Here is a 27057-nt window from a genome sequence, read left to right on the forward strand (position 1 = left end):
GCTGACCGATCCTTTGTCCCCTTCGCTGTCAGGGCTGATGGCCTGAAGGTGCTGGGGATATGGTTCGGAGGGACCAGGGCACGCGTTAGAAACTGGAAGGAGCGAGTGTCTATGGTGAAAAGGAAACTGGGCTTGTGGGTGCGACGCTCCCTCTCCATTGCAGGTAAGAACCTGGTCATCAGGTGTGAGGCACTCTCGCTGTTGCTGTACGTGGCACAGGTCTGGCCCATTCCACACTCCTGTGTGGTGGCGATCACCCGAGCCATCTTCCACTTTATCTGGAGGTCGAAAATGGATTGTGTCTGCAGGGAAACAATGTAAAAGCCTCTAGATAAAGGGGGAAAAAACGTGCCCAACATCGCCCTCATACTGATGGCCACCTTTGTGTGCGGCTGCATCAAGCGGTGCGTAGACCCTCAGTATGCAAACACCACTAAATGCTGAGGTCCTACCTGTCCCCAGTGTTGCGAAGGATGGGTCTGGCCATGATGCCGCGGAACGCTCCAAGTAGTTGGACCGCGCTGTACCACCTGTCCCTCGTGGGAAAATTTATGCAGAGAAACACCTTTGACCACAAGTCCATCAGGCAGTGGTCGGCATGTAACATCTTAGAGGCCCTGAGGGAAAAGGAGAGGGTGGATCCTGTGGGATGGTTCCCTGAGCAGACTGACAGAGTCATTTGGCAGAATGCCTCATCACCAGAACTTTCCAACAAACACCAAGATGTAGCTTGGCTGGTGGTGAGAAAGGCCCTCCTTGTAAGATCCTTCCTACACGCCAGGAGTCTCACTCCCTCTGCACGTTGCCCTCGAGGTGGCTCTGGTGGGGAAGAGACCGTTGTTCACCTCCTTGTAGATTGTATCTTTGTGAAGAAGGTCTGGAGAGAGACGCAGTGGTTTCTGTCGAGGTTCATCCCGAGCAGTTCTGTGACAGAGGACTCTGTGCTCTACGGGCTGTTCCCAGGGACACACACCGAGACAAACATCAACTGCAGCTGGAGGATCATCAACTCAGTGAAAGACGCTCTTTGGTCTGCCCGAAACTTGTTGGTCTTCCAGCGCAAAGAGTTGTCCCCGACCGAGTGTTGCAGACTGGCACATTCCAAGGTCCAGGACTACGTGCTGAGGGACACGGTTAAGCTTGGGGCAGCCGCCACAAAGGCGCAATGGGGAAGGGTCGCTGCCTAAGACCTTTCTGCCACAGTGCACTGAGGGGCTGGGAACTGTAAAGAGCCCCTCAGGTTGTACAGCTTAAAATGAATGTCTGCCAATGATTGTAATATTCATTGTTTGTACTGATACAACTTGTGATTCATGTTGTAAAAGTTGAACCGGATTGTATTTTCGTAATGGTGATTTTGAAATGGTTCGAAATGTTTTTGAAGATTTCTGAATAAAGTATATTTTTGCAAAAAGAAAAAAATCAGCACATGCACAGGAGTGAGGGAAACAGGAGAGAGGTGCTGGGGAGGGAGGGTTGAGGGGGACACAAGAGGGGCACTTGAAGGGGAGAAAGAGAGAGGAGAGTGGCTGGATGCTGGGGGTGTCTCTGTGAGTTGCAGTGATTCAGTAACTCAGAGAGAAAAGTAGGATTAGTCCACTTCTAGTGCATTAGAAGTAGTGCAAGTCCACTTCCCATGATAAAAGCAAAATACTGCAGATGCTGAAAATCTGAAACAAAAACAGTAAGTGCTGGAAAAACTCAGCAGGTCTGACAGCATCTTCAAGAGAGAAACAGAGTTGATGTTTTGAGTCTGTGTGACTCTTCTTCAGAGCTAAAGAGAAATAGAAATGTGATGAAATTTATACCATTTAAGAGGGTTGGAGCATGTGAAGCTGGATAGGTCAGTGATAGGTCGGGGCAAAGGAGAGATTGACAAATATGTCATGAACCAAAGGACAAGGGAGTGTTAATGGTAATGGAGGAGCTAAAAGAGGTGCCGATAGTGGCAAAGGTAAGAAAGCAAGATGTGATAATAGCAGAACAAGGGTAAGCACTCTGAAAAGAACATGAACAAGTAATAGATGGCCCTTGTGGGCGTTGGGGCCAAAAGGATCGAAAATGGGATAAAACAATGAATTAATAAAAATAAATAAAAAATAATTTAAAAAATAAAAATAAGTGGATAAAAAATAAAAATGAATTTTGAAAAAAAGAAATAAGAAGGGCTTGGGGATGGAGGAGAGAGTTCATGGACTGAAGTTGTTGAACTCAATGTTAAGTCCAGAAGGCTGTCAATTGGAAGATGAGATGCTGTTCCTCCAGTTTGCATTGGGCTTCACTGGAACATTGCAGCAAACCATGGACGGGTATGAGAGCAGGATGGGGTGTTGAAATGGCAAGTGACAGGAAGATCTGGGTCATGCTTGCGGACAGACTGAAGGTGTTCCGCAAAGCGGTCACCCACTCTGCGTTTGGTCTCCTCAATGTAGAGGAGACCACATTGGGGGCAGCAAATGCAGTAGACCAATTGAAGGAGATACAAGTGAAGCACTCCTTCACCTGAAAGGAGTGTTTGGACCCTTGGACGGTGAGTGATGAGGGAGGGAGGAGGTGGTGCGCCTTCTGCCATTGCATGGGTAGGTGCCGTGGGAAGGGGATGAAGTGGAGGAACTGGAGGAACAGCACCTCATCTTCCGATTACACACTTTACAGCCTTCCGGACTTAACAGAGTTCAACAACTTCAGACCATGACAATTCTGTTCTCTATCTTCACCCCTTTTTTCAAAACTCATTTTTATTTTTTATCTACTTATTTTTTTTATTTTTTATTCATTGTTTTATCCCTTTTCTTAATCCCCCTTTTTATCCCATTTTCGATTATTTTCCCCCTCCACCCCACTGCCCCAAGGGCCATCTATTACTTGTTCGTGTTGTTCTTTTCAGTGCTTACCCTTGTCCTGCTATTATCATATTCTGCTTTCTTGCCATTGCCACTATCAGCACCTCCTTTAGCCCTTACCACTACAATTAACACTCCCTTTGTCCTTTCGTTCGTGGTATCTTTGTCAATCTGTCCTTTGTTCCCACCTATCTCTAGCCTTCTATCCAGCTTCACCTGCTCCATCCCCCCTTAAACAGTATAAATTCCATCATATTTCTACTTCTCTTTAGCTCTGAAGAAGGGTCATACAGACGTGAAACAATGTTTGTTTCTCTCTCCACAGATGCTGTCAGGCCTGCTGAGTTTTTCCAGCATTTTCTGTTTTTGTTCCATATCCCATGAGTTGATAGCTGACAGTCCTGCTCTGTCCAGGCTTTGCTTCCTCTGGTGGTTCAGCTCCCCTCCGCTCCAGTTTGTGATTCATAGTATTCACATCATCTGATTCCTCTCCCGGGATGCCCTGGTCCATTCGCCTCTCCCGGGACGCCCCAGTCCATTCACCTCTCCCGGGATGTCCCGGTCCATTCGCTTCTCCCAGGACGTCCCGGTCCACTCCCCTCTCCCGGGATGTCCCAATCCACTCACCTCTCCTGGGATGTCCTGGTCCATTCACCTTTCCCGTTTCCTCTCCTGGACTGTCCCAGTCTAGACCTTGTTTGAGAGTGATATTGTTCAGTGTGCAATACATGAGGATGATTGTGACCATTCTCTCTTCTGCTCTGGGGAATACTGCAATCCACCCCCAAGTGTAGCCAGTACCTGAAACAGTTCTTCAACATCCCACTAGCTTCTCTCTGTGAGCTGCCTCAGAGAGGCATTAATAAACAACACCACCTCCTCAGTGTGTGGTGCATGAAATGGTGACATCAGCCATGGAAGAAAGGGATGGACCTTGTTCCTAATCAGCTGAACATCAGGTCATTCACCTTACCCGAATATGGGTCTGATGTCCGAGTCCCTGACAATGAAAGCATTGTGGGATGATCCAGTGTGAGTGACGTTCACATGGAGTATTCTGATGGACATTACACACTAAACGAAGGAGGGGAATTGTTTTCTGTTTAGGTAGCTCTGTGAGTCTCCTCGGGTGACCTTCAATGTCATGTGAGTGTTATCAATCACTCCCAGCACCTTGGGGAAGCAGCTATTCTATAAAACTCCAGTCACCTCTGCTGCTGCTCTGAGTTTTGTATTGAATTTAATGGTCAATTACTCTGCGGAGTCATTTACTCTCCTCTTCTCCCCTTCCTCTTTCTTTCTCCTCTCTCACCTCTTCCTAACTCTTCACTTCATTCTCAACCTTTTTTCTCCTCTCTTCCTCTTTCCTCCCATTCCTCTCTCGCTCTATTTTTCCTCCTCCAATATTACAAAGATGAAAGGAATAGAGAGAAAGTTCACCATTTTAAACTCTATCATAAATGAAAAAACAAAGCAGAAACTCCATACAATATTATTGAGATAATATAATTATGACTATATTAAAGTATTGTGAACTATTTCTCCTGTTTATGGGACACAACTGAAATAAACTATTATCTGTGGGCCTGTAGTTTGCTGAAATATTTGCTGGCCATATCATGTTGACTAGAGCCATGAATATGACTGACTGTTGGTGCCTGAATGCCCAAAAACCCTGAGTGTAATTTGAAGAGCCGCCTCAAACAAGGGCAGCAGGTGTATGGGAACACCATCACCTACAAATTCCCCGCCAAGCCACTCACCATCCTGAAACTTGAAATGACTGTCATAACCCATTTTTTGCAATTTGTATGTTTCGAGATGCAGGCTTTGAATCCAGTATTAATCAGACCACCAAGTCTCAAGAGGTTTTTATAAAACTAAATTAAACATTTATTAATACAAGGAAGATTGTAAGCACATACATATGTCTACAAAATTACCACAATAATAACTACAAAAATCTCTCAATTAATCTGACTCCCCGTTACACCTCTGTTAAGGCCAAAGTAAAACACAGATTTAAACAGACCCCTGGAGAAGCACATTCTGGATAGTCGCATTCAAAATGAGTTTCTTTCAGCTCTGGTACCTTGCAAACAGCAGTTTGAGGCTTACAGGCTGGAGGCTTTAGATCTTAGAATCCCTTCTCTTTTTCCAACAGCTTTCTCTTCCTTTGTACATATTTTCCTCTTTGAATGCAAATTCTCATTGTATTACTAGGTTTTTTGAACTTTACCTCTTCTAATAAAACTCTTTCATAACACCAATTATATTAGTAAGCTTTGGGAAAAGTAAATACATTGTTTGACTTCATCTGGCTAGGTGTAATATTGCGCTCATTTTTTTGAATGATTTATTTAAAAATGAAAATTGCCCCCTTCACACTTCACTTTGTAACTTCCCTATGTTTACCGAATTACCATTTCAAACCAACTTTTCTTTTATACATCAAAGCCTTCAGACCAGCTGGCATTAATCCAATTAAGACACACACACCTATACTTAGACACAGACACCACTAGAACTCTATTTTTAAATAATTTTCAATAACATTATTATATCTTATTGATACCATACTCAGCGTATTCCTCCCAGACAGGACAGTACAAACATTCCCCATGGTATTAGTCAAACACCGGTCAACTGAAGAGGATCTGTCTATAATTCACATCACCAACTAAAGCAGGATCTGATTCTACCCCATACCCACTCCTGAGAGCTGGCTTACTTTACTAACACACACACTCACATCAGGGGAAACTCTCTCAGAATACTGCAGACAGAAGTTTCTTTAAAATCCCTGTGCTCTCAATTCCAATGGTCAAAAATGACACCGAACTTTAGTGACAAAGGATGGAGTTCATTTCCATCTTACAAACACTGAAGAGATCAAGAAAGGTTTGCAAATCTGGTGCACTGCAGTCACTGCAAACTGTCGATCATGTGTATCTGTGGTGGTCAGTTTAGTTTTGGCACGGAGGTGACTGAGGTAAATGAGTTTCCCATCTAGATAGTATTTAATACTGACACCAGAGGGCAGTTGATCTTTGTTGAGGTGAACAGTCACTGTCAGGTAGATTGTAAATAGAATGGGGGCTACAACACAGCCTTGCTTGATACCGGTCTGAATTTTGAAGGCTTCTGTTTCAGATTTCCCACTCAAGACAGTTGCAGTCATATCATCATGAAGCAATTGCAGAATTGTGATGAAGTTTCTTAGGAGCACAAATCATTGGAGCACAATCCATTGAGCCTTGCAATTTACTGAGACAAATGCTTTGATCATGTTGATGAATGTAATGAAGAGTTCCTGGTGTTCTCGACATTTTTCTTTTCTTTATTTGTCAGTGAGATGTGGGCGTTGTTGGCTGGGCCAGCATTTATTGCCCAACCTTAACTGCCCTTGTTCAGAGGGCATTTAAGAGTCAACTACACTTTTGTGGGTCTGGACTTATATGTAGGCCAGATCAGGCAAGAATTTCCTTCCTTAAAGGACATTAGTAAACCAGATGGGTTTTACAACAATCAGCAATGGTTTCATTAGACTTTTATTCCAGATATTTATTGAATTCAAATTCCACCATCTGCCATGGTGGGATTCAAACCCGGGTCCCCAGTGACAGTACCACTATGCCACTGCCTCCTCCATAAAGGGGGGATTTGTCTGGAAACAAAGGCCATATTAGAGGTTCCTTTGGAAGGTCTAAAGCCAAGTCAAAGTTCTCAGTGATGTCTGTATCACTTGATCCATGTGGGAGACTGATGCCCGCTGGACAGATCATCGACTTGTTCGATTGGTGATGAACAGGCACCCAGCAACAACACATCACGAGGTCCAAAAGTCCAAGAGGAAGTAGATTAATGTTTCAGCCCTAAAACAGCCCGACCAAAGAGAGGAATTCGAGGTGCAGCTCATGACCAATCTGGAAAATCTTCACACATCCAACTCAATTCCCAAACAGTGGGATCAAAATAAAGTCAGTTGTACTAAACTCCTGTGTCCAGACCATTGGGTTCGAGCATCGTCATCACTGGTTCCACGAACATGATGCTCAAATATGTGACCTCCTGGAACAAAAGCAATCAGCCTTCATTGCCTGGCAGAACAACACAAAGTCACAACTCAAGAAGGCAGCATTTCAACAGCTCAAGGCTGATGCCCAAAGATAAATCTAGAGGACAAAGGACATGTGATGAGAAGAGAAAGCTCGAGTATCCAGATCATCATGACATGTGAAGCTTTTCTTTCGAAGCCACCAGGGCCATCTAGAGTAAAAATAAAGTGCTACAGGTGCTGGAGACCTGAAATAAAAACAAAGTGCTGCAGAAACTCAGCAGGTCAGGCAACATCTATGGAGAGTAAAATTCGCACAGATGCTGCTTGACCTGCTGAGTTCCTCCAAAATTTTCTGTTTTCATTTCAGGGCCATCTATAGATTAAGATAAATGGGAAAAGTCTCCTTCATTCACAGGATGGTGTTTCTCTTTTTAAGGATGACAATGCCATCTGTTAACGCTGGACAGAAGACTTGGAACAACTCCTTAACCATGAATCCACAGCGCCAGCTGATAACCTCCAGTCTATCCCTCAGTGCCTGCGGTAGAATCCATGGGTAAGTCATCATCGATGGGAGAGCTGCAACAATCAAACAGATGAAAAACAACAAAGCCTGTGGCCCCGATGGTATTCCAGCTGAGGTCTTCAAAGCTGGTGGACTTCTGCTCACATCAAGACTCCATGAACTCATCCTATGGATTTGGGAGGAAAAAGAACTCCCCCAACTACAGGCATGTGACAATTGTAAGTATCTTCAAGAACGAAGATAAATCATGCTGTGGAAACGATTGAGATATTTCCATCTTGTCCATAGCAGGAAAATCCTGGCATGCATTCTAATGAATTGACTGTGAATAGAAGCTCAGAAGCTACATATATTCTATGAGAAGCTACATATATTCACACACTGGGCCCTGTCCTTTGAAGACAAAAGGAGCATTGTGTCTTTTCCAAGTAAACAAAAGCTCAGGGTACAGCCATTCCCTGGTTGGTTCTCCAGGGTAATCCCATGACCAGAGTCACCCTGCCTGGTTTAAATTAAGCAAAGTTTGGCAGTTAACTATCATTTACTGTTGCATTCTCCTTGGCAACACTTCAACCAGAGTACACTTGCCAACCAATCAGCACTTCCTTCTCATGAGTATAAATTGTTGTTCCCTTTGCAATTTGGGGTTCTTGTGAATTGCTCTGATGAGTGCAAGAGGAAACGCTTCGACAGCATGTCTCCTTTCTCAACAACACAGTGAATGTTGCGGGACAATGGAGACCACCACAGCCGAGACACATCCTGACTTCCCAGTCTTCCCAGCTGGGGTCACTGATCAGGAATGGGATTCCTGGCTGATTGTCCCCTTCCATTGACCAGAGACATTGAGGCTAATTGAAATATCTCCATTACTACCTAAGGAACTCATACGAATCGGGTTTCTCCCCTGTGGAAGTACGTTGATGGACCAAGGGACACTGACTATGTGAAAGCCTTGTCACACACCTCATACCTGAATGGTTTCTCACCAGTGCGAATCCACTGGTGCTCACAAACATCGCACCTGAAGGGTTTCTCCTCTGAGTTCGCTTGTGTTCCAGGATGTTTGAAGACTTCAAGAGAATTTTATTTGTAAATCTCACACTTAGAGTCACTCCTGTGTGTGAATGTCTGATTGACCAGGAGGTTCAATGAGTTTGTGAAGGCTTTGTCACACACCTCATTCTTGAATGGTTTCTCTCCAATATGAATGTGTGGTGATTCACCAGGCCTGAAGATTGTGCAAAGCCTTCATTACACACCTCACGCTTGAACAGATTCTCCCTGTGTGAATATGTCACTGTTTCATGAGCATTGTTTACGGTGTGAAAGCTCAGTTGCACACCTCACGCTTGAACAGCTTCTCCCTTGTGTGAATGTGCCGGTGACTTAACAGGCCTGATAACTGTGCAAAGCCCTTATTACACACCTCACACGTGAACGGTTTCTCCCCTGTGTGAAGGCGGTGGTGTTCACAGAGAGTTGACAACCGCGAGAATGATTTGTCACACACTTTGCATGTGAATGGTTTCTCTCCAGTGTGGATGCGTTGGTGTACAAGAAAGTGAGATGAGCGTGAGAATGATTTGTCGCACACCTCACACTTGAATGGTTTCTCCCCAGTGTGAATGCGTCGGTGTTGCACAAGCGCCGATGACTGCGTGAAAGCTCGGTCACACAACTCACATTTGAATGGTTTCTCCCCAGTGTGAATGCGTCGGTGTTGGACAAGCGTCGATGACTGTGTGAACGCTCGGTCACACATCTCACACTTGAAGGGTTTCTCCCCTGTGTGAACTCTCTGGTGCGACAGGAGCTCAGACGATTGGATGAAAGACATATCACAAACCTCACACCTGAAGGGTTTCTCTCCTGTGTGAATGCTCTGATGTCTCAGGAGCCTCGTAGATCTCACGAAAGCTTTATCGCAAATATCACACTTGAAGGGTTTCTCCCCTGTGTGAATTCTCTGATGATCCAGCAGACTTGATGACCGTGAGAATGATTTCTCACACACTTCACACTTGAATGGTTTCTCTCCAGTGTGAATAATTTGGTGTTCACGGAGGTATGATGGCTGAGAGAATGATTTGTCACACACCTCGCATCTGAACGGTTTCTCCCTTGTGTGAATGCGTTGGTGGACATGGAGGTATTTTGACCTTGAGAATGATTTGTCACACACCTCACATCTGAATGGTTTCTCCCCTGTGTGAACCCTGTGATGCTCCAGGAGATTTGATGACGTCAAGAATAATTTGTCACACACCTCGCAGCTGAATGGTTTCTCCCCGGTGTGAATGCGTTGGTGTGTGCGGAGGTTCGCTGATGTCGAGAATGAACTGTCACACACCACACACCTGAATGGTTTCTCTCCTGTGTGAATCCTCTGATGCTTCAGGAGATGTGATGACTGAGAGAACGATTTCTCACACACTTCACACTTGAACGGTTTCTCCCCTGTGTGAGTGCGTTGGTGTTTACGGAGGTTCCCTGACGTTGAGAATGATTTGTCACACACCTCACATGTGAATGGTTTCTCCCCGGTGTGAAGGCGTTGGTGTGTGCGAAGGTTTGCTGATGTTGAGAATGAATTGTCACATACCACACACGTGAATGGTTTCTCCCCAGTGTGAATCCTCTGATGGTCCAGGAGATGTGATGACTGAGAGAATGATTTGTCACATACTTTGCAAGTGAATGGTTTCTCTCCTGTGTGAATCCTCTGATGCTGCCGGAGACTCGATGCCTGAGAGAATGATTTCTCACACACTTCACACCTGAATGGTTTCTCCCCTGTGTGAGTGCGTTGGTGTTTACGGAGGCTCCATGATATTGAGAATGATTTCTCACACACCTCACATGTGAATGGTTTCTCGCCTGTGTGAATACGTTGGTGTTTGCGGAGATTTGATGAATCCGAGAATGATTTCTCACACACCTTACACATGAACGGTTTCTCCCCAGTGTGAATGCGTTGGTGTGTGCAGAATTCCGAGGATGACAGGAATGATTTGTCACAGACCTTACACCTGAAGGGTTTCTCCCCTTTGTGAATGCGTTGGTGTGTGCGGAGTTTCGACAACTGCGAGAATGATCTCTCACACACCTCACATGTGAATGGCTTCTCTCCAGTGTGAGTGAGCTGGTGTTTCACTAAGCCTGGTAACTGTGCAAAACCCTTGTTACACACCTCACATTCGAATGGCTTCTCCCCAGTGTGGCTGTGTTGGTGATTCTCGAATGTTGATGGATGTGTGAAAGCTCGACCACACACCTCACACTTGAATGGTTTATCTTCCATGTAGCTGTCGTGTTACTGGTGGGACAACAAATGCACCTTGCGTGTTAAGCGATCTTATGAGCCTGTGGAGCCCTCCTCACACTTGAACCTGTAGGAATGGGTCAGCGGTTCATGAGGCTCGATGAATGTTTGAAGCTTTTACCACATTTGGAGCCACTCACACTTCTTCCCAGCCTCACCCTGACTGATCGCCCACAGCCGAACCTTCAGAAAGGTTGGTTCTGATGGAAGGTTCCACACCACTGACCAGTTTCAGATCTGATGATATGTCAAAGCTCCCCTGACCCGACTGATTTCCAGATGATGGTTTTACTGCCCAATGTTATCTGTGTTGAGCAATGCTGCGAAGGGACTGGATGTCTTCCCACAGTTGTGCAGTTGTTCCTTGGATAATGGTCAGGATCTATCTGTGATGTCTATCCTCTCTGTATTCTCTGGTGTAGTATGGTGCAATCCTTCTGTAAAACAGGAAAAGGAAACATGATTTCTTCCAACTCCTTTTGTTCCTTTGTAGAAGGTGCTGACTCAGTTTTTTATGTATAGTTTCATGGAATGTGGGTGTCACTGGCTTAGCCAGAATTTATTGTCCATCCCTAATTGCCCTTCTCAAGGAGGCAGCAAGCTGCCTTCTTGAACTGCTGCACTCCGTGTGGTGTAGGTACACCCAAAGTGCTGTTAGGGAGGGAGTTCCAGGATTATGACCCAGCGACAGTGAAGGAATGGTGATATATTCCCAAGTCAGGATGGTGAGTGGCTTGGAGAAGAACTTGAAGGTGGTGGTGTTGCCATGTATCTGCTGCCCCTGTCCTTCTAGACGGAAGAGGTCACTGGTTTGGAAGGTGCTGTTGAAGCAGCTGCAGTGAATTCCTACAGTGTATCTTGTAGATGGTACACACTGCTGCCACTGTATTGGTGGTGGAGGGAGTGAATGTTTAAGGTGGTGGTTTGGGTGCCAATCAAGCGGGTTGCTTTGTCCTGGATGGTGTTGAGCTTCTTGAGTGTTGTCGGAGCTGCACTCATCCAGGCAAGTGGGGAGTATTCCATCACACTCCTGACTTGTGCCTTGTCGATGGTGGACAGGCTTTGGGGGTCAGGAGGTGAGTTACTCACCACAAAATTCCTAGCCTCTGACTTGCTATTGCAGCCACTTTTTTTAGTATGCCTAGTCCAGTTCAGTTTCTGGTCAATGGTATCTGCTAGGATGTTGATAGTGGAGGATTTACAGTGATCCCACAACCAGCAGATCAAATTTAAGCTCTGTAGTCCTGCCACCTCCAGTTGTGAATGGTGGTGGTCAATTAAACAACTGGTTCCACAAATATCCTGATCCTCATTGATAGGGGAGCCCATCACATCATTGCAAAAGATAAGGCTGACGCATTTGCAAAAATCTTCAGCCAGAGCTGCAGAGTGGATTATCCATTTTCGCCTCCTCCAAAGGTCTCCAGCACATCACAGATGCCAGTCTTCAGCCAATTCGATCCACTCCACATGATATCAAGAAATGGCTTAAGGCACTGGATACTGCAAAGGATATGGGCCCTGACAATATTCCGGCAACAGTACTGAAGAGTTGTGCTCCAGAACACTGGAGAGGGTGCAGAGGAGATTCACCAGGATGTTGCCTGGGCTGCAGCATTTCAGCTATGAAGAGAGGCTGGATAAGCGAGGGTTGTTTTTGTTAGAGCAGAGAAGGCTGAGGGGGGACCTGATAGAGTTATACAAAATTACGAGGGGCATAGGGTAGATAGGAAGAAACTTTTCCCCTCAGCGGAGATGTCAATAACCAGGGGGCATAAATTTAAGGTAAGGGGCAGGAAGTTTGGAGAGGATTTGAGGAAAATTTTTTTCACCCAGAGGGTGGTTAGAATCTGGAATACACTGCCTGAGGGGGTGGCAGAGACAAGAACCCTCACAACATTTAAGAAGTATTTAGATGAGCACTTGAAACGCCATAGCATACAGGGCTACGGACCAAGTGCTGGAAAGTGGGATCAGAATAGATAGATGCTTGATGGCCAACATGGACACGATGGGCCAAAGGGCCTGTTTCTGTGCTGATAACTCTATGACTCTAACTAGCTGCTCTCTTATTTGAGCTGTTCCAGTACAGCTACAATTAATCCCAATAATCTGGGAAATTGCCCACCTATGTCCTGTCCAAAAAAAGGCAGAACAAATCAAGCCCGGCCAATTACCACCCCATCAACCTACTCTCAATCATTAGCAAAGTGATGGGAGGGGTCATCAACAGTGCTATCAAGCGGCACTTACTCAGAAACTCACTGACACTCAGTTTGGGTTCTGGCCAGGCTACTCAGCTCCTGACCTCAATACAGCCTTAATCCAAACATGGACAAAAGAGCTCAGTTTAAGAGGTGAGGTGAGAGTGACTGCCCTTGAGTTCAATGCAGCATTTGACCGAATGTGGCATCAGGGAGCCCGAGCAAAACCGGAGTCAATGGGAATCGGGGGGAAACTCTCTGCTGGTTGGAGTCATGCCTAGCACAAAGGAAGATAGTTTCGATTGTTGGAGTCAATCATCTCAGCTCCAGGATATTCGCGCCACACAATAAACCATCTCTAACAAGAGAGAATCTAACCATTACCCCATGACATTTAATTCCATTACCATCACGAAATTCCGAGGGAATACCATTGACCAGAAAATGAACTGGACTAGCCATATAAATACTGAGGCTACAAGAGCAGGTCAGAGGCTAGGAATCTTGTGGCGAGTAACTCACCTCCTGACTCCCCAAAGCCTGTCCACCATCTACAAGGCCCAAGTCAGCAGTGTGATGGAATACTCCCCACTTGCCTGGATGAATGCAGCTCCATAAATATCAAGAAGCTTGACACCATCCAGGATAAAACAGCCTGCTTGACTGGCACCCCATCCACCACCTTAAACATTCATTCCCTCCATAGGGGCAGCAGTGTGTCCCATCTACAACAACTCACAAAAGCTCCTTCATAAGTAACTTCCAAACACACAACCACTACCACCTAGAAGGACAAGGGCAGGAGATCCATGTGAACACCAATACCTGCAAGTTCCCCTCCAAGCCACTCATCTGACTTGGAAATATATCGCCATTCCTTCACTGTCGCTGGGTCAAAATCCTGGAACTCCCTCCCAAACAGCACTGTGGGTGTATCTACACCAACATGGCCTGCAGCGGTTCAAGAAGGCAGCTTACCACCACCTTCACAAGGGCAATTAGGGATGTGCAATAATAATGGTGGATTAGCCAGTGACACCCACATCCTGTGAAGCATTTTTTAAAAATAGCGATGATAATGCTAATGAACATCAAAGGGAGATGGTTAGATTCTCTTTTGTTGGAGAAGGTCATTGCTTGGTGCTTGTGTGAAGTGAATGTTGTTTGTGAATTATCAATCCTGAATGTTGTGCAGGTCTTGCTGCATATGGACAGACTGCTTCAGTATCTGAGGAATCATGAATAACACTGTACAATCATCAGTGAACATTGCCACTTCTGACCTTATGATGGAAGGAAGGTCATTGATGAAGCAGCTGAAGATGGTTGGGCCGAGGACAATACCTTGATGAACCCCTACAGTGATGTCTAGGGAGTGAGGTGATTGACCTCCAACAACCACAAACATTTTCTTTTATGCTAGAAATGACTGCAGCCAATGGCAAGTTTTCCCTCTGATTCCTATTGGCTACACTTTTGTTAGGGGTCCTTGATGCCACAATTGGTCAAATGCTGGCTTGATGTCAAAAGCAGTCACTTTCACCTTCCCTCTTGAGTTCAGCACTTTTGTCTATGTTTAGACCTGTAATGAGGTCTGGAGCTTTTTAGCTCTGGCAGAACCCAAACTGAGCATTAGTGCACAGGTTACTCATAGCACTGGTGATGACCCCTTCCATCACTTTGATGATGATCGAGAGTGTACTGATGGGGCAGTAAGTGGCCAGGTTGAATTTGTCCTGCTTTTTGTGGACAGGACATATGTGGGTAATTTCCCAGATTGATGAGCAGTTGCCAGCGTTGTAGCTGTACTGGAACAGCTTGGCGAAGGGCACAGCAAGTTCTGGGTACTACTGCCGGAATGTAGTGTCCACTGCCTTCAGCCATTCTTTTGCTATCATGTGGAGTGAATCGAATTGGCTGAAGACTGGCATCTGTGATGCTGGGGACCTCCGGAGGAGCCTGAGGTGGATCATCCACTCGGCACTTCTGGCTGAAGATTGCAGCAAATGCTTCAGCCTTGTCTTTTGCACTGATGTACTGGGTTCCCCCATCATTTGATGGTAAGGATAGTTGTGGAGCCTCCTCCTCTGGTTAGTTGTTTAATTGTCCATCAGCATTCATGACAAGAGGTTGCAGGACTGCAGAGCTTAGATCTGATCTAATCTATTCCTTGTGGGATCACTTAGCTCTATCTCATGCTGCTTATGCTGTTTGGCATGTAAGTAGTCCCGTGTTGTAGTTTCATCAGGTTGACACCTCATTTTTAGATATGCCTGGTGCTGCTACTGGCTTTCCCTCCTGCACTCTTCATTGAACCAGGGTTAATCACCTGGCTTGACGGTAATGGGAGAGAGGGGATATGCTGAACTATGAGTTTACAGATTGTGGTTGAGTGCAATTCTACTGCTGCTGATGGCCCAAGTGCCTCTTTTGAGTTGTTCGAAATCTATCCCATACCTAGTACAGTGGTAGTGCCATACAACACAATGGAGGGTATCCTCAATGTGAAGACGGGACTTGGTCTCCACAAAGTCTGTGCGGTGGTCACTCCTACCAATATTGTCATGGACAGATGCATCTGTGTCTGCTAGATTGGTGAGGAAGAAGTCAAGCTGATTTTTCCCTCTTGTTGGTTCCCTCACTACCTACCACAGGCCCAGTCTAGCAGCTATATCCTTCAGGATTCAGCCAGTCAGTCTCTACTGGTGCTACAGAGCCATTCTTGGTTATAAAAACAAAAAACTGTGGATGCTGGAAATCCAAAACAGAAACAGAATTACCTGGAAAATCTCAGCAGGTCTGGCAGCATCGGCGGAGAAGAAAAGAGTTGACGTTTCGAGTCCTCATGACCCTTCAACTGTTGAAGGGTCATGAGGACTCAAAACGTCAATTCTTTTCTTCTCCGCCGATGCTGCCATTCTTGGTTATGCTCATTGAAGTCCCCCACCTAAAGTACATTCTTTGCCCTTGCCATCATCCAATTGGTCAACTTGTATTCAACATGAAGGAAGCACTGATTCATTAGCTGAGGATGGGGGCGGTGGTGGCAGGGGGAGTGAGGGTGTGGGGTGTGGTAGGTTGTAACCAGCAGGAGGTTTCCTCACCTACATTTGACCTGATGCCATAAGAATACATAGGATTGGAGTCAATTTTGAGGACTCCCAGGGTAAATCACAACTGACTATATCCCGCCGTGCGTGTGACTTCTGGTGGGTCTGTCTTGCCAGTGGGACAGGACATATCCAGGGAGAGTGGTGGTGATATCTGCGATATAGTCATACGCACTGAATCAAGCACTGCAATGTCAGGCTGTTCCTTAACTCGTCTGAGAGAGAGAGTACACCCAAGTTTGGTACAAGCTCCCAGATGTTACAGAGGAGGACTTTGCAGGATCGACAGGGCTGGGTGTGCCATTGTCTTTTCCAGTGCCTAGGTTGATGCCAAGCGGTCCACCCAGTATCATTGCTTTGTGATTTTGTGGTGGTTTGTTACAACTAAGTGGCTTGCTCAGCCATTTCAGAGGACAGTTCAGGGTCAACCACATTGCTGTTGGTCTGGAGTCACATGTAGGCCAGACCAGGTAAGGATGGCAGATTTCCTTCCCTAAAGGACATTAATGAACTAGATGATTTTGTATGACAATTGATGATGGTTTCATGGTTAACATTACTGAAACTAGCGTTTAATTCCGGATTTATTAATTGAATTTAAATTCCACCAGCTGCTGTAGGGGGAGTTTGAAACCAGGTCCCAGAGCATTCACCTGGGCCTCTGGATTACTGGTCCAGTGACTACACCACCCACCACCGTCCAGTTAGAGACTGTTCCACAGTGAGTGCCAGTCTGCTATTCCCCTGTGTGGGGATCAGATACAAGTCCTTTCTTTTTCCTCACATGACTGTCACACTCCCTCTCTTTCCGGCAGGGACACTGGATAGTAATCAGGAGCAGACAAAGTGGCTACTTTCTTTCCTCCGCTCAGCCCCTTAATTCAATGAAGATTTTGAAATTTCTACCCTTACTTCCCAAAATTATTTGAAAAAAACAGACTGGACAGTAAGTGCTAGAAGCTAAGGAAAATATTTCTTCAGTGTAGCTGGTTGAAGGGTTCTGGTTTATCCTGGGAAATTAGATACACCGCACTCGCTCAAACTGCACATCCCAAATTCAGCGAACAGCCACAACACTGGGAAAAACTACCAAATCCAAGCCCAGGCTTTTGGGAAAGACCAAGGCCTTCAGGCAAAATCTTTAAAGAAGGCATTAAAAGACAGTTCAATAAATGTGTCTCTGCACATCCCAGATAATTACACCTCACCTTCTCATATTCAGTAATGACCCATCAACAAAACTCAGCCTCTAAATCAGAAGGGAAATGCTTCCAATAAACACACTCAATATCCAACACACAGCTCCAGTCAACCAGTTCAGCACAAAGCACCCAGTAAACAGTTCTCTCAGCTGGATCTTCTCACACAGCATAAGGGGCATTTCCACATCTGATTCCCCACAGGATATTCAGACTGCCTGAACATTAGTGTGGATATTATGTGATGTAATTATTATAAATTCTGTTCCTTCACTCACCGTCTCCCCACTTAGTTTTCAGTCCTTACAGGAAATGAACCAGCTGTGGAAGAGGAAGAGGAGAGAATGGGCAGAGTGGGTGGGCTTTCTGATTGACGTCTCTCACAGCCAATCCAAATATTTCTGGAGTTTCCTGAAGTTTGGGAAACTGACCGATGAAATGGAGGCGACTTGAGCAGCAGATCAGGTGGGGATTTAAACTTGTCATTGACCCATCTGAATAAAACCTCATTCATTGCAGCTGTTGTCTCAGTTCCTTCTGGTAAATGTTTGACAGAGATTTCTCACGTGGGAACAGCATTCTTCATCCGCAGAGGCATTCAGACTGACAACATCGTGTGGCATGTGTAGCCTCGGATGTGTTTGACAGCAGATCAGAAGGCAACGATTATGTGCAGTGTTGGGAGCAGCACATGAACAGGAGAGAGGGGCACAGGAGAGAGCAACAGAGAAGAGACTGATATTAAGATTCAGCCAGTGTTAGTGGAGTCACCCTGTTGCTCAGGGATTGAGTCTGACTTTGGGATTGACTGAGTTCTCAAAACATAACCTATGCTTGGGAAGTGATTGTCACATGGAGATTGACTCCATGGTGACCAACTCTGTGGAAATAACATAAGGGACAGTTCAACAGTGGGACTCGTGGGAGGTTGGAGGGGAGTGCTTGTGTGAGCAGAGGGTGCTGAGAGCAGAGGATGAGCAGACGGGGGCTGGCAGTGAGCTTGGAGGGGAAAGTGAGAGCAGAGTGGGGACGCTGGGATCAGAGGGTGGCTGGGGTGGGTGGCCAGTGAAAGTCACGGTGTGGTGACAGCGGAGCTTGTTCTCCGACAAAAGGAACATCCAAACGAGTTTCCAATGAAAGATCATCTCGAGCTGAAATGTGAACTCTGTTTCACTCCACAGATGCTGCCTGACCTGCTGAGTATTTCCAGCATTTTTTTGTTTTGATGCTAGTTTTTAAAGTACATAAACAGACCATTCGGCCCAACTGCTTTCCACCGGTGCTCGTGCTTCACGAGCTTTCTCCCTACCTATTTTACCTCACCCCGATCAGCATTTCCTTCTATTCCTTTCTCCCTCATGTACTTAACCGTGTTTCCCATCAAATACATCAAAACTATTTGCCTCGACCCTTTCCTATGGTAGCAAGTTTCACATTCTAATCATCTCTTGGGAAAGCAGTTTCTCCTGAATTCCTCATCGGATTTATTATTGACAATCTTATATTTCTGGCCCCTAGTTTTGGACTCCATCAGATAAGTGGGAACATCTTCTCTCCATTTACCCCCAATTCTTAATTTTATAATTCATAATTTTAAAGATTTCTATTATGTCATCCCTCAGCCTTCTCTTTTCGAGGGAAAAGAGTACTAGCCTGTTCAGTCTTTCCTGATAGTTACAGTCTCTCAATAACATCCATATAAATGTTTTTGCACCTTCTCCAGTTCCTTTATGTACTTTTTCAATATGGAGAACAGAACTGTGCACAGCTCTCCAAGTGTGGTCTAACCAAGGTTCTGTACAAGTTCAACATGACTTCTCTGGTTTCAATTCTATTACTCAAAAAATGGACCCCAGAGCTATTGATTGATTTTTGATATAAAATGACCTTGTTGACCTGCCTTGCTGATTTTACCGATTGATGAATCTGTAGTTCTGCACTTGAACAACTTGTAAATACGAGCTTTGGTCCTCCCTAATCAATCCAATGGAAATAATCTGTCCACATGAAGTCGTGAACACAGACTGTTGTTATTTTAAAACCGTCATTAAATCACTCCATAGTCTACACTGCCCTAAAGTGCCCACACCCAGCTCTTCAAATACAATGGCAAAATACGGTGAATGCTGGAAATCTGATATATATTCAGAAGATGCTGGAAATACTCAGGTCAGGCAACATCAATGGAGAGAGAAACAACCTCTCTGCAGCCTGTGACATGCCCGACCACACTATCCTCCTCCTCCAACTCTTCTCTGTTGTCCAGTCAGTGGGACTGTTAACACTTGGCCCACTTTTGCCTCTTCACTTGTAGCCAGAGAATTTCCTGCAATGATTAATCTTCCCACCCCCATCGCTCTGGAGTCCAAGGGTCTATCCTCAGTCCCCACCTATTTCTCATCCACACGCTGCCCCTGTGTAAAACCACCTGATGACCTGATGTCAGATTCACAGAGGGTCTCTTACAATCTGTCCCATTTTACCTCGAGTCAGAAAGAAATGCCCCTCACCACCAGACAAAACAGAAAACTAGTAGTAAAGGAATGGCAAGCAGACAGCTTCAAGAGGGAGAGAAATGATTTGAGGACCGGGCCATGGAGCGGAGCACCTTAGATCTACAATCTTAACTGGGGCAGGGTCTAAATGGAGGACAGGCCCTTCAGCACCAGTAAGGGAGATGGAGTCAAAACTGGGAGAGTCAAACTTTTATACTTTTACTCCACAGTCTGGAGAAAACAGTCTCTCACCTGTCACAGAAAACCAATGTAGTCCCATGTTATCCATTTAACCAAGTTGATGGGAAGAGGTTAAACTACTGCGACCCTGGTCCCCGCCGCCTGGGGCTGGGATTTACAGGTGCGAACCTCCAATTCCAGCCCAGCCCAGCCCACGTGACAGGCGCTCAGTCTCGCGCTATCTCAGGTTCGAACTCCCGAACGCTGGGCGCCAACCACCGCTGCACGAGTCAAAACTACAACCCCCATCATGCACCGCGACTGAGTCACCACCATTTCACACCGCCGCTCCTCAGTGCGCAGCCGCTTAATCGCATGCGCCATGGGTAATGTAGTCTGGACCAGGTGATCGACTGCCTCCATAGTGCCTGCGCAGAAAAGCCGCAGGCAGTTAAAAACCCGCCCCTTTCTCTGATTGGTTTGGACGAGTGATTGACATGTTAATTAGCTCGATATTTCTCAGATCGAAAATACAAGCCAAATACTGGTTGAAAAAGCACTGAAGAAGATTAAATGGACTTGAAATGTGCACTCTGTTTTTTTCTCCGTAGATGCTGTTAGGCCTGCTGAGTTTTTCCAGTATTTTCTGTTTTTATTCCTCAGTTCTAATTGGCTGTGAGAGACGTCAATCAGAGAGCCCACCCACTCTGCCCATTCTCTCCTCTTCCTCTTCCACAGCTGGTTCACTTCCTGTAGGGACTGAAAACCAAGTGAGGAGATGGTGAGTGAAGGAACAGAATTTATAATAATTACATCACATAATATCCACACTAATGTTCAGACAGTCTGACTATCCTGTGGCGAATCAGGTGTGGAAATGCCCCTTATGCTGTGTGAGAAGATCCAGCTGAGAGAGCTATTTACTTGGTGCTTTGTGCTGAACTAAGATAAAAGCAAAAAACACATTCCAAGGTCCAGGATGACTTGCTGAGGGACGTACTAAAGCTTGGTACCCCGCAAAGGTGCAATGGGGAAAGGTCACTATCTAAGACCTTTCTGCCACAGTGCACCGAGGGGCTGGGAACTGTTGAGAGCCCCCCAGGCTGTACAGCTCAAATGAATGTACGCATTGAATACTAATTGTATTATAAATGTATTGAAGCACCTCAGAGTGCAACATTATGTATGTTGATAATTCCAATACCATTATATAAAAATAAAAACAAAAAAACTGCGGATGCTGGAAATCCAAAACAAAAACAGAATTACCTGGAAAAACTCAGCAGGTCTGGCAGCATCGGCGGAGAAGAAAAGAGTTGACGTTTCGAGTCCTCATGACCCTTCGACAGAACTTGAGTTCGAGTCCAGGAAAGAGCTGAAATATAAGCTGGTTTAAGGTGTGTGTGTGGGGGGCGGAGAGATAGAGAGACAGAGAGGTGGAGGGGGTTGGTGTGGTTGTAGGGACAAACAAGCAGTGATAGAAGCAGATCATCAAAAGATGTCAACGACAATAGAACAATAGAACACATAGGTGTTAAAGTTAAAAGTTGGTGATATTATCTAAACGAATGTGCTAATTAAGAATGGATGGTAGGGCAAAAGCAATGAAGGTGAACAAGGCAACAGAGAGATCCGGAAATCTTGTCGCAGAGAGGAACATACCATCCATTCTTAATTAGCACATTCGTTTAGATAATATCACCAACTTTTAACTTTAACACCTATGTGTTCTATTGTTCTATTGTCGTTGACATCTTTTGATGATCTGCTTCTATCACTGCTTGTTTGTCCCTACAACCACACCAACCCCCTCCACCTCTCTGTCTCTCTATCTCTCTGCCCCCCACACACACACCTTAAACCAGCTTATATTTCAGCTCTTTCCTGGACTCGAACTCAAGTTCTGTCGAAGGGTCATGAGGACTCGAAACGTCAACTCTTTTCTTCTCCGCCGATGCTGCCAGACCTGCTGAGTTTTTCCAGGTAATTCTGATTCCAATACCATTGTCTGATTGTCTGCATTGACCATATTGAAATGATTGTAATATTCATTGATTGTATTGAGGCACCTTGTGATACATGTGTAAAAGTTGAATCTGATTGTACTTTTGCGATTGTGATTTTGGAATGTTCTTCTAGATATTTTATGAATAAAATATATTTTTTTAAAAAATGATAAAAGCAAAAATCTGCGGATGCTGGAAATCCAAAACAAAAATAAAAATACCTGGAAAAACTCAGCAGGTCTGGCAGCATCTTTTTACTTAGTTCTGTTGAAGAGTCATACGAACTTGAAATGTTAACTGCGTTCCTCTCTACAGATGCTGCCAGTCCTGCAGTTTTTCCAGGTATTTTAATTTTAATTTTTGCTTTGTGCTGAACTGTTTGATTGGAACTGTGTGTTGTATATTTAGTTTGTTTATTGGAAGCATTTCCCTTCCCTTCTGTTGATGGGTCATTATTGAATATGAGAAGGTGAGGTGTAATTATCTGGGAGGTGCAGAGTGTCTGAGGATTCTTACTGATTTCCTATTGTTGAGTTCTTTGTGTGTTGGGAGCTAGTTGTTATCATAGATTCATGGAGTTATACAGCATGGAAACAGGCCCTTTGGCCCATCATGTCTGTGCTGGCCATCAAGCACCTATTATTGTAACCTGACCTCATTATAGCCTTCGTTCAAACATGGACAAAAGAGTAAACTCTTGAGGTGAGGTGGGAGTGACTGCCCTTGACATCAAGGCCGTATTTGACTGAGTGTGGCATCAAGGAGCACTAGCAGAACTGGAGTCAATGGGAATCAGGGGTAAAACTCTCCACTGGTTGAAGTTATACCTAGCACAAAGGAAGATGGTTGTGTTTGTTGGAGATCAATCATCTCGGCTCCAGGACATCACTGCAGGAGTTCCTCAGGGTAGTGTCCTCAGCCCAACCATCGTCAGCTGCTTCATCAATTAACTTCCTTCCATCATAAGGTCAAAAGTGGGGATTTTTGCTGATGATGGCACAATGTTCACCATTCGTGACTCCTCAGATACTGAAGTAGTCCATGTCCAAAAGCAATAAGACCTGGACTATATCCAAGCTTGGGCTGACAAGTGGCAAGTAACATTTGGGCCCCACAAGTGTCAGGCAATGACCATCTCCAACAAGAGAGAATTTCACCATCGCCCCTTGACATTCTATGGCATTACCATCAATGAATCCCCCACTATCAACATACTGGTGGTTACCATTGACCAGAAACTGAACTGGACTAGCCATATAAATACTGTGGCTACAAGAGCAGGTCAGAGGCTAGGAATCGTGTGATGAGTAACTCGCCTCCTGACTCCCCAAAGCCTGTCCACCGTCTACAAAGCACAAGTCAGGAGTGTGATGGAATACTCCCCACTTTTCTGGATGAGTGCAGATCCCACAACACTGAAGAAGCTGAACACCATCCAGGACAAAGTCCATATGGACAAACGTTCACACTCTTCACCACTGATGCACAGTAGCAGCAGTGTGTACCATCTACTAGGTGCACTGCAGGACCTCATCAAGGCTCTTTCAACAGTACCTTCCAAATCCACAACCTCTACCATCAAGAAGGACAGGGACAGTAGATGCATTGCAACACCACCACCTGGAAGTTCCCTTCCAAGTCACATACCACCTAACTTGTAATGATATTGCTGTTCCTTCACAGTCTCTGGGTCAAATTCCTAAAACTTACTCTGTAAGAGCACTATGGGTGTACCTACGCTAGATGAACTGCAACGATTCAAGAAGGCAGCTCATCATCACCTTCTCAAGGGCAATTAGGGATGGACATTAAATGCTGTGGCCTAGTTAGCGATGCCCACATCCCGTGAAATTAAAAGTTTAAAAATTGTGTGGAGTCATCCCCTGCAGCAAAGGAGGAGAGGGAGTTGGAGTAAATCATGTTTCCTCTTCCTGTTTTACAGAAGGATTGCCCCATACTACACCAGAGAATACAGAGAGGATAGACACTGCAGACCGATTCTGACCATCACTCAAGGAACAACTGCACAACTGTGGGAAGACATCCAGTCCCTTCACAGCATTGCTCAACACAGAAAAGGTTGGGCAGTGAAACCAACATCTGGAAATCAGTCGGGTCAGGGGAGCTTTGACATATCATCAGATCTGAAACTGGTCAGTGGTGTGGAGCCTTCCATCAGAACCAATCTTTCCGAAGATTTGACTGTGGGCGATCATTCAGGGTGAGGCTGGGAAGAAGTGTGAGTGGGCTCCAGGTGTGGTGAGAGCTTCAATTATTTATCGAGCCTCATGAACCACTGACTCATTCCTACAGGTGAGAGGCTATTCAAGTATGAGGAGGGCTCCATAGGCTCATAAGATCTCCTAACACAGAGGGTGCATCTTTTGTACCACCTGCAACACAAGGACAACTACATGGAAGAGAAACCATTTGAATGTGAGGTCTGCAATCGAGCTTTCGCACATCCGTCGACATTTGAGAATCATCGACGCAGTCACACTGGGGAGAAGCCGTTTGAATGTGAGGTGTGTAACAAGAGTTTTGCACAGTTATCAGGTCTGGTGAAACACCGGCTCATTCACACTGAGGAGAAGCCATTCAAATGTGACGTGTGCAATAAATCCTTCTCTCAGTCATGGGCCTTTGATGCACACCGACGTATTCACACAGGGGAGAAGCCATTCACATGTGAGGTGTGTAACAAATCATTCTCGTTATCATCAACTCTCCGCAGGCACCAACGCATTCACACAGGAGAGAGACCATTCACCTGTGAGGTGTGTGACAAATCATTCTTGGAGTCATCTGAACTCCGCAAACATCACCGCATTCACATGGGGTTGAAACCATTCATGTGTGAAGTGTGTGAGAAATCATTCTCGTCGTCATCAGATCTCCGCAAACACATACGCATTCACACAGGGGAGAAACCATTTACCTGTGAGGTTTGTGAGAAATCATTCTCGTCATCGTCAGATCTCCGCAAACACGAACGCATTCACACAGGAGAGAAACCATTCACATGTGTGGTCTGTGACAAATCATTCTTGAGATCGGAGAATCTCCGCGATCACAAACGCATTCACACACGGGAGAAACCATTCAGGTGTGAAACGTGCTGCAAATCATTCTCACAGTCATCGCATCTCCTCCGGCATCAGAGGATTCACACAGGGGAGAAACCATTCAAATGTGAGGTGTGCAACAAATCATTCTCAGATTCATCGACTCTCCGCAAACACCAACGTGTTCACACAGGGGAGAAGCCATTCAGGTGTGGTGTGTGTGATAAGTCGTTCTCGATGTCATCCAGCCTCCTGCTCCATCAGAGGATCCACACAGGGGAGTAACCATTTAAGTGCGAGGTTTGCAATTAATGCTTATGATGACTTTGATTCAATGTGACACCAGAGCTTTCACACAGGGAAAATACTCTTCAGGTGTGACACATGTACGGGAGTCCCCCGATTTTCTGAAGCAACGGTGGATCCACACTGATGAGAAACCATTCAGGTGTGAGGCGTGTGACAAGGCCTCACCGATGATACAACGGATGGTAAAGGCCGAGATGTTCAATCCCAGAGGGAAATATGAAACAATGTCATAACCCATTTTTTGCAATTTGTATGTTTCGAGATGCAGGCTTCAGTAATTCAAGACCACCGAGTCTTGAGAGGTTTTTATAAAGCTAAATTAAATATTTATTAATGCAAGAGAAATTGTAAACAGATACATACGCCTACAAAATTACTGCCATAATAACTACAAAAATTCCCTAATTAATCTGACTCTCAGACCCCTGGTAAGGCAACAGTAAATCTCATAGATTTAAAGAGACACCTGGCAAAGCACAACCTGGACAGTCGCATTCAAATTAGTTTCTTTCAGCTCTGGGTCCTTGCAGACAGAACTTGAGGCTTCTCACACTTGTTGAATCTTAAAATGCCTCTGCCTTACACACAATCTTCTTTCTCCTTAATACATATCTTTCTCTTTGAATGTAAATTTTCCATTGTATCACGAGGCTTTTAATTTTACCTCTTCTAACAATAACATCCATTCATTCCATTGAAAAAAAATAAACACATTGTTTGGCATCTTCTAGCTAGGTGCAAGATTTCACCCATTCTTTTGAATGGTTTATTTAAAAATGCAAATTGCCCCCTTGATACCTATGTTTCTAAACTTCCCCATGTTTGTGTAATTACTATTTCAAACTTACTTCTTTCGATACACCAAAGCCTCTAGACTATCTGGCTTTAATCCAGTTAAGACACACACACATCGACACAGGCCCCACTAGAACTCTATTTTAAAATAATTTCCAATAACATCATGATATCTTCTTGAGAAGACTCAGCCAGCGTATCTCTTGGTCCATTAATACACTCACACAGGAAAACCCCATTGGTGTAAGTTCTGTAATAAAGCCTTCACACAGTTGTTAACCTCCTGGAACATCAGCAAACCCACAAAGGAACTATCTAACCAAGTTTGAGCCAATCTGTCATCGGAGTGTTAATCCCTACACAACTCACTGCAAAGTAAGTTCAGTGGTATTGGGGCACAGAACAAGAAGCAGCTTTCACTCACGTGAAACAACTAGTGACGACAAACCAAGTGCTGAGGTACAAATGTCAATGGTGAAGTTGCCCTGCAGTGAGATGCCAGTGAAACAGGACTTGGAGCAACCCTCATGCAGCAAGGACAACCAGTTGTGTTTTTATCCAGAGCATTAACACAAACTGAAAGACGCTATACACAGATTGAGAAAGAGAGCCTGGCTTTTGTCTTTGCTTGTGAGCATTTCAACCAGTACCTGTTTGGGAGAGAGAAAGTGATGGTGCAGCCTGACCACAAGCCACTTCAAAGCGTTTTTGTCAAACCACTTCCATATGCTCCAAAATGTTTACAAAGATGTTACTTTGTTTGCAACAGCACGACATGCTCTGGAAGTCATCAACCCAGCAGAGACACTGAATCTGACAGACACAAGCGTCTTGCTCAGATCAAGAAAACTACACAATAGGATGCAGCTCCTCAAATGTTACAGGAAGTTGTGATGAAAGGATGGCCTGAAAGCATCAAGGTCACACCTGTTGCTGTAAC

The 27057-nt window shown here is 45.1% G+C and overlaps 2 protein-coding genes across 2 annotated transcripts in view; one reads left to right on the forward strand and one right to left on the reverse strand.

Moving 5' to 3' along the window:
• Nucleotides 1-20149, reverse strand: part of LOC121291231 (zinc finger protein 208-like) — a 30847-nt gene extending 10698 nt beyond the window's left edge. Inside the window, exons 1-2 of the mRNA XM_041212309.1 lie at nt 20015-20149; nt 8766-11191 (exon numbers count right to left, since the gene is read on the reverse strand). Coding sequence (XP_041068243.1) covers nt 8766-10733 — 1968 coding nt within the window. The 5' untranslated portion in view covers nt 10734-11191; nt 20015-20149. The remainder of the gene's footprint in view (nt 1-8765; nt 11192-20014) is intronic.
• Nucleotides 20150-20618: 469 nt separating this feature from the next.
• LOC121291934 (zinc finger protein 271-like) lies at nt 20619-25828 on the forward strand. The gene is made up of 2 exons (XM_041213618.1): nt 20619-20723; nt 23891-25828. The coding sequence occupies exon 2, from the start codon at nt 24363-24365 to the stop codon at nt 25296-25298; it is 936 nt and encodes a 311-aa protein (XP_041069552.1). The 5' UTR covers nt 20619-20723; nt 23891-24362; the 3' UTR covers nt 25299-25828.
• Nucleotides 25829-27057: the final 1229 nt, after the last annotated feature.

Source organism: Carcharodon carcharias, chromosome 19, assembly GCF_017639515.1.
Source record: "Carcharodon carcharias isolate sCarCar2 chromosome 19, sCarCar2.pri, whole genome shotgun sequence".
Lineage (NCBI taxonomy): Eukaryota > Metazoa > Chordata > Chondrichthyes > Lamniformes > Lamnidae > Carcharodon > Carcharodon carcharias.